Consider the following 12,735-nt stretch of genomic DNA (forward strand, 5'->3'; position numbering starts at 1 on the left):
AATTTATAAAGAATAATGAAATAATATTTTATCGTGCGTAAAAATTAAATTGTCAAGGATTTATCGGTTTAATATTTAATCGATACGAATTAAAAAAAGTTAATTAAATTACATTTTATTCAATTATAATGTAGGGGAATGTAGTCAAGGTTGGTCTACTGTCTAGGTAGGCCATCGCGATTTTTTGGACAAGTTCACTAGCGCCACCTACGCGCATGCTTGTCGAAGCTTGTCTTAGTGTAACCTAACTTTTTGTTCAATTACATTTTCGGAAAATCGAAAATTGTGTTTTCTGTGACGTCGGTACAAAAAAAGCTCAAAAAAAGTTTTGTGCATAATGTGAAAAACCATTAATAAAAGATAAAAACAAATTGAATCGTCAAGGCAAGTATGCAGAAAATTTATGGGACTCATGGTTGAAAGAAAAACAAAGTAAAAAATCGAATCCCGAAACGTATTTCTTTATGGTTACAACAATTCGGTAATGTTACTTACTGTCAAGGTCGGCCACTATGTGCTTAAAATGCGCAAAGATGAGGACGAGCTACTTCATTTGCAAAAACTGCAATTCTGTATAACTCATAATATAATTGATCATCTTATTAATATTTTTATTTAATTTTATTAATATTTCAGTGCAAAATTTTTTTTTTATTTTTTTTTATTTTTTTATATTGTTTATTGTTATTATTTTGTTATTTCATTAAGTTACAAGCTGTAAACAATAAAGAATCAATTTTCCGTAACTCCAAACATGTTATTTTATTTTTTAACGATTAATGTCCTTTGAATTTAAAACATGGCCGACCTTGACTGTAATGGCCAACCTGGACTACAAATTTTTTTTTTTAATCTTTATAACTTTTTCATTTTTAAACCTGTCCCTATTAAACAGGACTTTCCAACCATATACTTCAATTGTCCAAATTCATTTTTTAAAAAAAGTTATAAACAAAAGTCAAAAAGGTGGCCGACCTAGACTATGTTCCCCTATAGAATTAATTTGTGTAAAAATTATTATTACAGGCCTCGGATCGACTTTAAGCTGCAAAAAAAGTCGTCTTAGTCGATTTAAAATAGAAAAAAGTCGTTTATTTAATTCAGTGTGGACACAAAACTTTTATTTTTTATTCTTATCATCTTTCACTGATTTCTAAATTTAATTATTTAAAACTTGAATAATTTCGTTAAATAAATATTAAAATAATTTTTGTTTGTTTTTATTCGGGAATAAAATTTAAAAAATTTCTATTTAAAACCTTCTGAAATTTAATAACTTCTAAAAATTACAACTTTTATTCTCTTAAATTTAATTATTTTCTACAATAATTGTTAATCGAACTTCGTATTCTCGAAATCAATTATTTTAAATAATTTTTGCAAATTTTCTTAGATAATTCAATTATTTAAATACAACTTGGAATGTTTTCAGGACCTTAATTTTTATCAAATAAATCTGTTTATTATTTAAATAAAAAAATTCAGTTCTTTATAATGATTCTAACAGTCCATGTTTTTTAAGTTATTAATTAATTTACAAAAAATTATAATAAAAAAATTCTTAAAATTAATTTTTCAAAAATATTTTTAAAATAATTTATGAAAGATAATAGTTTTTCAATTATATAGAATTGAAAAATTTCTAAACAATTGCAATTTGGTAAATTTTATTAAAAAAATAATTGAATTTTTAAAGAATTTTAATCATTAATATAAACGCAATTTCTTCAAAATTTTAAATACTGTTTTTTGATTGTGGCCTTGGGTCCAAAATAATTACAAACGGTGTTTAAGTATAGAATTATTTTTCTATTTCATTGTACGAATGCATTTTCGCTGTGAACACAGCTCATCAGGACTAAAAACAATAAATACATAGTAAATTAAAACATTCTATAATTATACAAAAGTTGAATTCAATTTTTATAATTATAACTCACCGCATTTCAATGATGCGAAAAAATTATCTATAATGATATATGGGCAACATAACCCATTCGCATAAAAATAGATTAATTAATAGAAAATAAATTTTTCATAAATATAATATTGATAATGAGAGATTTTGTTACTAACACATAAATTAAAATAAAATCTCTTTTTAAATAAATATAATAATAAAACATTTTGGCGGTAGAGCAACAAAAACATGTGCTAACCTACAAAAGAAATAGACAACACTCGCTATATTCAAGAAGTTACAATAAGGTTATTTCACAAGTGCAAGTGTCAATTTATAAAGGCGGTTTCACAGTGCGCATATAATAGAATAGAAATAAAATATTCATGTCATTTTGTTAAATGTTCCGATAATGTCAAAGTACATTATGGAGAGATTGTCAATGTCAGTTCTAAAATTTACAGAATTTTCGTTTTTAACTATATGATACATCTCTAACAAGTTCCTATTCCTATAGAAATTCTCTATGACTAATATTTTTATTTTATCTTGGTCAAAACTAAAAGTGTGTCGTAGATTTGTAGAATGTTCACATAAAGCTGTGTTCGTTTTTTTATGTTTTTGTGAATGTTTATGAGCATGAATTCGTTTTCTAAGTTCCTGAATAGTTTGGCCTATGTATACGCCGTTACAATCGTTACATTTTATCTCATATATTACGTCGGTTTTTTCAAATTTGGGTATTCTGTCTTTGGGTGATAAGAGTAAAGTATTTTGAAGCTTGTATGGAGTCGTAAAAACAGTTGAAATTTTTAATTTTTTACATAAATTCAATACTGGTTTTAATATGTCAGGAACATATGGAATTACAATGGTTCTGGAAAGTTCAATAGATTTTTTATTTTGATCATTTAGATTAATGTCATTGTTATTTTTTAAGTTTAGAAATTTAATTCTTTTGTCAATATTATTTTTTATAAAAACATAAGGGTAATTATTTTGTTGAAGTATTTGAAAAATTAAATCTAGATTTTCAGAATGAAAATGTTGTTCAGAAAACAAGATTGCTTTGTCAACTAGTGAGAATATGATGGCTCTCTTTATGTTGATATGGTGTTCAGAGTGGAAGTTCAAACATCTTCCTGAAGCAAAAGGTTTTTGATACCAATTTGTTTCAATATAGCCTTTCTCAAAAATCAACTTTAGATCTAAATAATTTATTTTGCAATCAATAGAGTGTTCTATAGTAAATTGTAGGGAACCACCTACTTTATTAAATGTGTCAAGAAATCTTTGTATATGTTCTTTTCTAATACAGACAATGGTATCATCAACATATCTATAGTAAAAAATAACATCGAGTAATCCTTCACTTAAGATCTCATTTTCGATATGTTGCATAACCAATTCTGCCAAAAAGGACGAAATTGGTGAGCCCATGGGGGTGCCAAATTTTTGTCTGTAGCATTCATAGTTATATTGGAAATACGCATTCTGTATACAAAGTTTTATTCCATTATAAAAATGTTCAAAATTTAGATTGGTATGCTGTTTTATTAAACTCCATTTAGCTTCAATCAATTGGAGTACCAAATCCGGATCTATGTTTGAGAACATTGCAATAGCATCCAATGAAACGAGTGTATGAGTGTCCGGGACCTTGACATGTCTAATTTTCTTAATTAATTCAAAACTATTTTTTACTATGTGTTGGGAATTGCAAGTAAATTGGTTTAATATTTGGCCCAAATATCTTGAGACTTTATATAAAGGTGAATTAAAGAATGACGTGACCGGTCTCATGGGATAGTTATCTTTATGTTCAAGTAACGAAATAACTCCTTGTCAATTTTCCAAGCTGAAAAATAAATTGCACGTTATGGGACAAGTTCCCACTCGAAAATTAAATATTTTCATCCTGTTATAAAGACGAGTAATGTTTAAGCAACAAAATTTACTTTTCATTACTAGATAACCTATAAAACTATCTTCAGTTTAACATGTTTTCAAGCACAACCATTGTCTAAATATTCTCAACCTGCTAGCAGACCGAATAGTGTGCAAGCCACACTCGAATAATATCGACTAACCTATAATATAGTGTCTAGTCTTACACGTTGTCAAGAACAACTGCTTACCTTTTCTATCAGTACAAGATACTTGACAGAATCTAAAAATTTACTTAATCGGTATTTTTCAGGTAAATCTCGATCCAGCTCGTCCGAATCTGACAGGTCTAGCAGAGACAGTTGGTCACACAGGCGTTCTTGCTCTCGAAATAGTCAATGTTCAAAATATGACAGCTCAGGTAGCTCTCGTCACTCGCACAGTCGCTCACTGTCCGTATCTAGAAACTTAGAAAATAATACAGGAAACTTGTCACGTGCATTTTTACACGAGGAAAACAAGCTTGATGAGGTTATAGACAACAATACAAATAAAAATTCGACTGGGCCTCCTAACAAAGAAAATATCTCAAGCAACGAAACAAGTACAGACAAATCTCAAGACTTATCTCTCGTACCTGAAATCTTAGAAGCAATAGGAAAGAGACTAGATGCTGATAATCCACGAGCGCCTGCGATTCACAATGATATAGTGGTCCGTTGGGAGGAAATCCTGCAAAAAGGACTTCCAGAAGAAGAGCGTAAAACACTTTATAAAAAATATCTTACACCAGAAAATTGTGTTTTTATAGAACCGCCAAAATTAAACGCGGAAATAAAAGCTACTCTAACGGATCCAATTATCAACAGAGACAAAAAGATTTTTGACAAACAGAAGAAATTATCTGTCTGTCTTTCCGCAATCGGAGCTATGATCTCAAGTCTTTTATCTGATAAGAACATTGATCCAATAAGTCACTTGACGAACCTCAGTGACATCGGTAGGATTCTAATAGGTGTGCAACATGATGAAACTGCAACCAGACGTCTCATTATTTCATCAAATCTGAATCCCTCGTTAAAAGAAACGCTTAACGCTACTTCAGCCGACGAATGGCTTTTCGGAAAAAATCTTGCCGATGCCCTAAAAACGGCAAAATCGTTGGAAAAGTCTTCAAAAGATTTGAAGCCAACTGCCAGATCTTCGCTATCTTCTGCTAAGACTTCAAAAAACACGAAAGCCCCCCGCCAACAACAAAGGAACCAGTTCCAGAGGACGGGGGGATATCGCAAACCAACGAATCAGATGCAGAGGTCATACACTCGTCACCAACAGCCAAGGAAATCGGACATCCCTCCTCCAAGACGCCGCTAACGAATCCGGTAAGTGTACATGCGGGTCGACTGAAAAAGTTCGCATCCGCATGGAACAATCTTGTCTCTGATAAAACTGTCCTTCAATGGATTAATGGTTATAACATTCCTTTTTTTCGCACCCCAATACAAAGTAATGTCCTGGCGGAACCACGTTGGTCAAAAGAAGAAAAAATTCAAATCAAGCCCCATATCAGCAAACTCTTAAAAAAAGGTGCTATTCGTAAGGTTAAGGAATGCAAAGAACAGTTCCTCTCAAGTATATTCCTAGCCTCAAAAGCAGATGGTTTCAGAAGACTTATACTAAACCTCAAAAAACTCAACGAGTTTATTCGTACCGAGCACTTCAAAATTGAAGATCTTCGAGTTGCTCGAGATCTAATGCAGCCAAACTGTTTTCTAGCGACATTAGATCTCAAAGAAGCATACTATCTCGTTCCAGTTGCAGAATCTTGTAGAAAATTCCTTAGATTCAAATTCGAAAACTTAGTTTTTGAGTTCACTTGTTTACCTTTCGGTTTGAGCACTGCTCCATACGTCTTCACAAAAATTATGAGACCCATAGTAACTCTTCTTAGAAAACGCGGCTTATTGTCAGTTATCTACATTGACGACTTTCTCCTATTTGGAAACACCAAAAGAGAATGCGAGAAAAACATAGCAGAGACGACTCAACTCTTGACTCAGCTAGGCTTCATTATAAACAAGGAGAAAAGTAGCCTCATTCCAGCACACCGACAAAAATATCTAGGTTTTATCCTAGACTCAGCTGAAATGCTAATAAAAATACCCGACGATAAACGCGTTAAGATTCAAAGTTCACTAACTAAATTTAAAATAAATACTAAACACAAAATCCGTGATTTTGCTTCCTTGGTAGGAACTCTGGGATCGGTGTGCCAGGCAACAAAATATGGATGGGTCTATATGAAGAGTCTAGAAAGAGAAAAATTTCTAGCTCTCCAAAAAACAAATGGTAATTACGAGGCGCGTTTAGTTTTATCAAATCACGTTCACGAAGATATCGAGTGGTGGAGTCAAAATATTATGCCGGTTTGCAACCCTATAAGAAGCCAAACATACGCCTTAGAAATTTTCTCCGACGCATCACTATCAGGATGGGGCGCATGCTGTGGAAAAGAAAAAGCGTATGGTTTCTGGAATTTATCGGAAAGAAAAAATCCGATTAATATTTTGGAACTCAAAGCCGCCTTTTTTGGACTTAAATGCTTCGGAAGAAATCGAACAAACTGTGACATCCTACTTCGAATCGACAACACCACAGCGATCTCATATATTAACCGTATGGGCGGAATACAATTTCAAAGCCTTAGCAAAGTCGCTAAAACAATCTGGCAATGGTGCGAACACCGAAATATCACCATCTTTGCATCATACATACCATCATCTAAAAATAAGACTGCAGATCACGAATCGCGAAGGCTGGAACCAGAAACCGAATTCAGTTTATCGCAAGAGGCGTTTAGTGATATATGCAAAAAGTTTTCCAAACCCGAAATAGACTTATTCGCAAGCAGAGTCAACGCGAAATGCAAAAAATACGTCTCTTGGAAAAAGGACCCTAGTTCTTTTACCATAGACGCATTTACTCTAGACTGGGGAAAATATTTTTTCTTTGCATTTCCACCCTTTGCAATTATTCCTAAAGTTTTAAAAAAAATCCAAAACGATCGTGCTAGAGGAATAATTGTAATTCCAAATTGGCCTTCTCAAGCGTGGTTCCCCAAGTGCATGAAAATGTTTGATTCTTCTCCTATCATTTTCGAACCTAATAAAAAACTACTTTCTTCTTCCAACAGGGAGCATCATCCACTATGGAATCAGCTTTCCCTGGTGGGAGGAATACTATCGTACAAGCCTTCTCTCTAAGAGGAATGGCACCTGAGACTATAAATCTGAGTATCGCATCACTTGCTAAATCATCTCTGAAGCAGTATGAAGTGGCACTAAAAAAAATGGTGGAATTTCTGCCACAATAGCAATATTCCAGTTTTCACAGCTAATATTCCTGATATACTCAAATTTCTCACAGACGAAGTTGAAAAGGGAGCTTCTTATGGTTCCATAAACTCCATGCGATCAGCCGTTGCCCTCATACTTGGATCACATGTCGGAGAAAACCCAGATGTAAAACGTTTCTGTAAAGGAGTTGCACGTTTTCGTCCACCTTTACCCAAGTACAACTCTACCTGGGACCCTAAGATAGTATTAGATGCAATTTCAAAATGGCATCCCAATGACAGCATTTCGATTCAACAAATGTCGAAAAAATTGGCTATTCTTCTTGCCCTTACAACAGGTCACAGAATCCAAACTCTAACTGCTATCAACATTAATGATGTCGAAAGGTCCGACAATCGAATCGAAATCAAGATACCATCTCAACTGAAAACCTCAGGTCCAGGCAAGCTACAACCGAATCTGGTCCTTCCATTCTACAAAGAAGATCCTACAATCTGCGTTGCTTCGGCTCTCGAAGCTTACTTGAATATGACAAAACAAATCCGTGGAAACATAACAAATCTTTTTATATCTTGGAATAAACCTTACAAGGCAATATCGTCACAATCACTCAGTAGATGGATAAAAGAAATCCTCACTGAAACTGGAGTCGACACAACAAAATTCTCGCCGTACAGCACTCGACACGCTGCTACGTCTGCAGCTAAAAGAAGCGGAGTCCGTATCGACCTTATCAAAAAAACAGCCGGATGGACAACATCCTCACAAACTTTCGCAAAATTCTATGACCTTAAATTGGTGGAAGATCCTGCAGTATTTGCAACAACTATTCTAAAATCTAAATGAAGATATACATATTTTGTTTTTCTTTTTCAAATGAGCACTTCTATAATAATTATTTTCGCTCTAATGAGTTTATAATACTAATAATAATAAATTGCTGAATTCTAATTCTTTAAACATCTACGAATGGTGATCTGAAGGAGGAGGCGCGTAATACAATTATAAGATTAAACGAACTTACCTAAGTGAAGTTCTATCTTAATTGTATGAAGCGCCTCCTCTGAAGATCATTCCCTCCCTTCTCTCAATTCCCACTATTAATAAAAATTAATCCCCGATACACAAATTCAGCAACACTTTAAAGTAATGAGGAGCGCAGGCCTGTCACGTGACATGGGAGACAGAAAAGTTTTAATTCCCTACTGTAAACACTGTGGCGCTATGTGCATTTGAGCGAATCTATTTAAAGACGCGGATTTCTCTCGCCTATCATTGATTTTTCAATGATAGAATTTTTTTGCAGAATGCTATTTTCTAATAGCTGCTGCATTTTTAAATAATTATAATTTATAAATAATAAATTATTTATTATTTACATGAATTATTAAAAATAAATAATTAAACAAATAAATATATTAAACAAAAATTATAAACATTAATTTTTTATTATTATTATTTAATTAAAAAAAATTTATTTAAAAAAATTTTTTTCTCTTGGTTGCCAATATTCGGCCAATATTGGACCAATATTGACAACCGATGATTGGCGATGCCGTTACATCCCAAGCATCAGCCCATATTGGTCCAATATTGGGAGTCAATCGGCGCCCAGCACGGCAACCAATATTGGACCGATATTGGACCGATTAAAGTCTATTGGCAATTTCTCACTGGGCAGTGTGTCGCGCGGTAAATAAACGTGCCGCCCGGCAGAAAAAAACTAATAACTTTGCTCCTAATTGCGGGTCAATAAATTTTTAAACGGTTATGAAATCGTTATAAAATATCCTTTACGATAAAATTTGAACAAACTTCCTACGACGTTAAGAACATTGTTTATTTTGTAAGTAAACAATTAAATTTGCAATAACAGTTACAAAAATTAAACAATTTGATTTTTAAATTATTTCATTTGAAACTACACCATTTTCTGAGTATACATACCAAATTTTATAACGATTCGTTTATTCTGTTCCAAGATATTAATTTTTTAATAAAACACTGCAAAAAATTCAATTGTTTATAATTAAGTGAAATTTAATTTTTTTGAAAAATTCTTCTAGGCATTTGATTATCTCATAATTATGTTTCATTTTCATGTATTACCAAGTAAATACAGTGAATCTCAAAATTTACTGTTACACTTCAGGAATTTTTACTCTTGTACAAAAAATCAATGAATATATTTTCAAAAAATACGAACGTTAATTAAATAGATATTATTGCAAAAGGAATAACGAAAATTAATAAAAATCAAATCATAAGAAAAGCGTATTAAATAAACGTTTTTTCAAGAATAATCGTGTCTCGACGCGTCCTAGCGCAGCAGCCGCGGCAGTCCGAGCGCTTGCACGCCCCTCTTTAAAATTATGTCATTTGCTCAATTATTAAAGGTACTAAGATTTTTTTTTTGAAATTAAAGTGTAGAAAAAATAGATTTTAGTAGTTTTTGAATTTTTCTTGTAACTAGTCCAGAAGTCACTTAAAACTTTAATTGTTTAATTAATTAACAATTTATTTTGCATAAATAATTATGAATTTTTAAATGTTTTATTGTTATTAATAGAGGCAGTATTTTTGTACATTTCTGCAAAATATTTTTAAATTTTATCAAAAAACACCGAAGAAATAGTAAATTTTCTAAAAAGGTACTTTAAAGTTCAATTGTTTATAACTAATTGAAAAATTAAAATTTTTGAAAATGCATTCCGGGAATGTTTTTGTATCACCCGGCTGTAACAAATTATGTATAGACATAATGAAAATTTAAAAAGATTGTTTTAGGTGGCCCAGTTCAGAAATTTTGACTCAATTTTAAAAAAAAAGAAAATGTAAGAAAGTATAATTTTTTTTTATTACTAGTTTAACAAATTTTGCTGTAGTTTGGTGGAGAACTCGTGTCGCTGCCATGCCATCGGAAATGGTGGGAGAAGAAATAAAAAGGGAAGGGGTAAAGAGTAGGGGTAAAGCGGATTAGTATATAAGACCGCGTCCCAATAAATTTCTTTCTAATCGATCAGTACCACTCATCGAAAAATCACCTGTAAATCAAGAAAGAAGACTTCATTATGCCCTTCTCAAACAACTGAGTTTTTTGGATTTTTGAGAAAGTTGGATATTCTTCTCCATCTGTGAGTTTGTGGGAACTCATGCAGAGAGTTATGGTAGCGAAAAGGGAGAAAAATATTTCGGATCAGCAATTTTTGGAGGTTTTTCCGGAAATGATTTTGGAGAATAAACTGTGTGAGAAAAAAGTGGCGTTTTTGAAACTAGACGATGATACTCAGTGGCGCTATAAAGAACACCTTTTCTGGAGTAGATATCCGATATTAAGAAGCAAAGAATCTCGTCGCGTAGTAATTAATTCAGGAAGGCCGTATGATTCAAGTCAAGATTGTTGGCGCTGCGGTCGCTCAGGGCATCGTCGTCAGTCCTGTAAAAACAATGCTATTAAATTTTGCTCAAGATGTGGAGAACGCGGCATACTTACCAGAGATTGCTGTGTGAAAATATAAAGTTTTCTAAACTCATTTTCTTATTAACCTATAAGAAAATTTTTTTTTTTGAGAATCCGATCTCAGATTAAGACCTTAAATTTTCTCGTGAATTACCACCACTCCTAGTTTTTCAACTAATCAAGTCAAAGCTTTTAATACCCCCACCTGGCTTTGGGTGATGTGGAGGGGAGACACTAGTATATATTGACTGAAGTCAACCCTTCAGCATCATAAGCATTCATACCAGCTTGCGAGTAAGACCTATTAATAATTATCATCAGGCATCATGGGAGTTAAATGGATCTATGACTTACCAAAGATTCAGTTAGTTGAAGAACTTAAGAAGTATCATATCGATCATATTGGTACAGTAGCTCAGCTTCGTCAACGTTTAGTATCTTACATAAGATCTCAACCTGAGTTGTTGAATCTTACTGAGGATCCTGAGGATTATAAGGAGGAATTAGATAAATCAAGAGACCTTTTAGCACTGGAAGAGGAGGTTCAAGAGGATAATTTCCAACCAGCACTAGGACCAGGAGTACCTTCAGGTAGTGCCTCAGCTGGACTTACCCAACAAATCAACCAGACCACACATGCTCCTATTACAGCTCCAAGGGCAAATTCTACGCTTTTGCCTATTGTCAGTGACACCTACGTATTAGAGAGCATGAGAAAATGGAATTGTTGCTTTGATGGAAAGGATCCTTATGCATTCTTGGAACGTGTGGAGGAACTTCAGGCGGCATATGGTTTCACCGATCTTCAACTACTGCGAGGATTCCCTGAATTATTAAGAGGGGATGCCCTCTTGTGGTACCGTAACGAAATCAGGTCAATTACTTCTCTTGAACAATTGACTCTGTCTCTAAGGCGGTATTATTTATCACTGGGGGAATTAAGGAACTTGGAGTTGCAGATAGCCAACAAACATCAAGCTAAGGGTGAAAATATCAGGAGTTTTGTAAATTGTATTAGGACTTTAATGAGGAGACATGGAGCCTACAATTTGATTAGAGAACTCGACATGATTTATTAGAATATGCAACCGGTGTTCCGTCTGCACATTAGGAGATAAGAGATTGATAGTGTAAGCACGTTGATACAACGAGCTGAGGAAATCTCGGAAACTCTTAATGCAATCAACAAGGAAGAGCAGGGAGCGAAGAAGTCAGCTGTAGAGGTTGCTGAGGTTCAGGAACCTTATAACCCCAAGACTCATTGTTGGAGATGTGGGGTGAAGGGTCATCGTCGTCCATTTTGCAGAAACAGGCCTAAGAAGTTCTGTTCATATTGTGGAAAAGAGGGTATTTTAACTAAGGATTGCCTTTGCCATCCTCCGGGAAACGGACGGAAGGTCGAACAAAAGGAGTAAGTTCGACCTCATCTCTTCCGGACTCCAGAATTTTCATAAATTGTAGCTGCGAGAATGTAACTTTTCAAGCACTCATCGACACGGGAGCAGCTAGCTCTTTCATCGACATGCATACAGCAAGAAGATTGGCTGCCCTAGGAGGAGTTACACAACTAGAAGACATCGTCGTTGCTCTAGCGAATGGATCAAGATTCGAGGTCAAGACCAGCTTTTTAATGAAAATATCTGTGGGAAAAACAAAAATTAAACATAAATTTTTTGTTTTACCGAATTTATCTCATCCTATGCTTATTGGGATTGATCTTCTTAATAAATTAAATTTTTCTTTAAATTTAAACAATAAGAACATTAAATTGTTTAAGAATTTGTTCAAAATAGACATCTGTAAAGTAGGTCAAGTTGGTCTTACGACTCTAGATAAAGATCAAGAAGAAAGTTTGAACAATTTACTAGATAAAGAAAAATTATTATTTACTGAGATTAAGGGTTGTACAACCTTATTAAAACATGAAATAAGATTGGAAGATTCAACTCCGATAAAACAACGTTACCATCCGAGAAATCCAGTCACTCAGGAACTCATGAGAGAAGAAGCTCTGCAGATGTTGAAACAAGGAGTCATCAGGAAATCTCGAAGCGCGTGGAGCTCACCTATCGTCCTAATTAAAAGAAAAAATAATAAATTAAGATTTTGCATTGATTTTAGAAGATTGAACA

General features: G+C 33.5%; 2 protein-coding genes across 2 annotated transcripts; both read left to right on the plus strand.

The window, feature by feature from the left end:
• The first annotated feature begins 2,987 nt into the window (after positions 1-2,987).
• Positions 2,988-7,113, plus strand: LOC122504132. Its single transcript, XM_043615062.1, has 3 exons — positions 2,988-3,054; positions 4,002-5,169; positions 6,981-7,113. The coding sequence occupies exons 1-2, from the start codon at positions 2,988-2,990 to the stop codon at positions 5,159-5,161; spliced, it is 1,227 nt and encodes a 408-aa protein (XP_043470997.1). The 3' UTR covers positions 5,162-5,169; positions 6,981-7,113.
• On the plus strand, positions 5,542-7,050 carry LOC122504134. The gene has a single exon (XM_043615063.1). It carries the CDS (start codon positions 5,542-5,544, stop codon positions 7,048-7,050), a length of 1,509 nt encoding a protein of 502 aa, XP_043470998.1.
• Positions 7,114-12,735: the final 5,622 nt, after the last annotated feature.

The sequence above is a fragment of the Leptopilina heterotoma genome, unplaced genomic scaffold (assembly GCF_015476425.1).
Source record: "Leptopilina heterotoma isolate Lh14 unplaced genomic scaffold, ASM1547642v1 Lhet_279, whole genome shotgun sequence".
Lineage (NCBI taxonomy): Eukaryota > Metazoa > Arthropoda > Insecta > Hymenoptera > Figitidae > Leptopilina > Leptopilina heterotoma.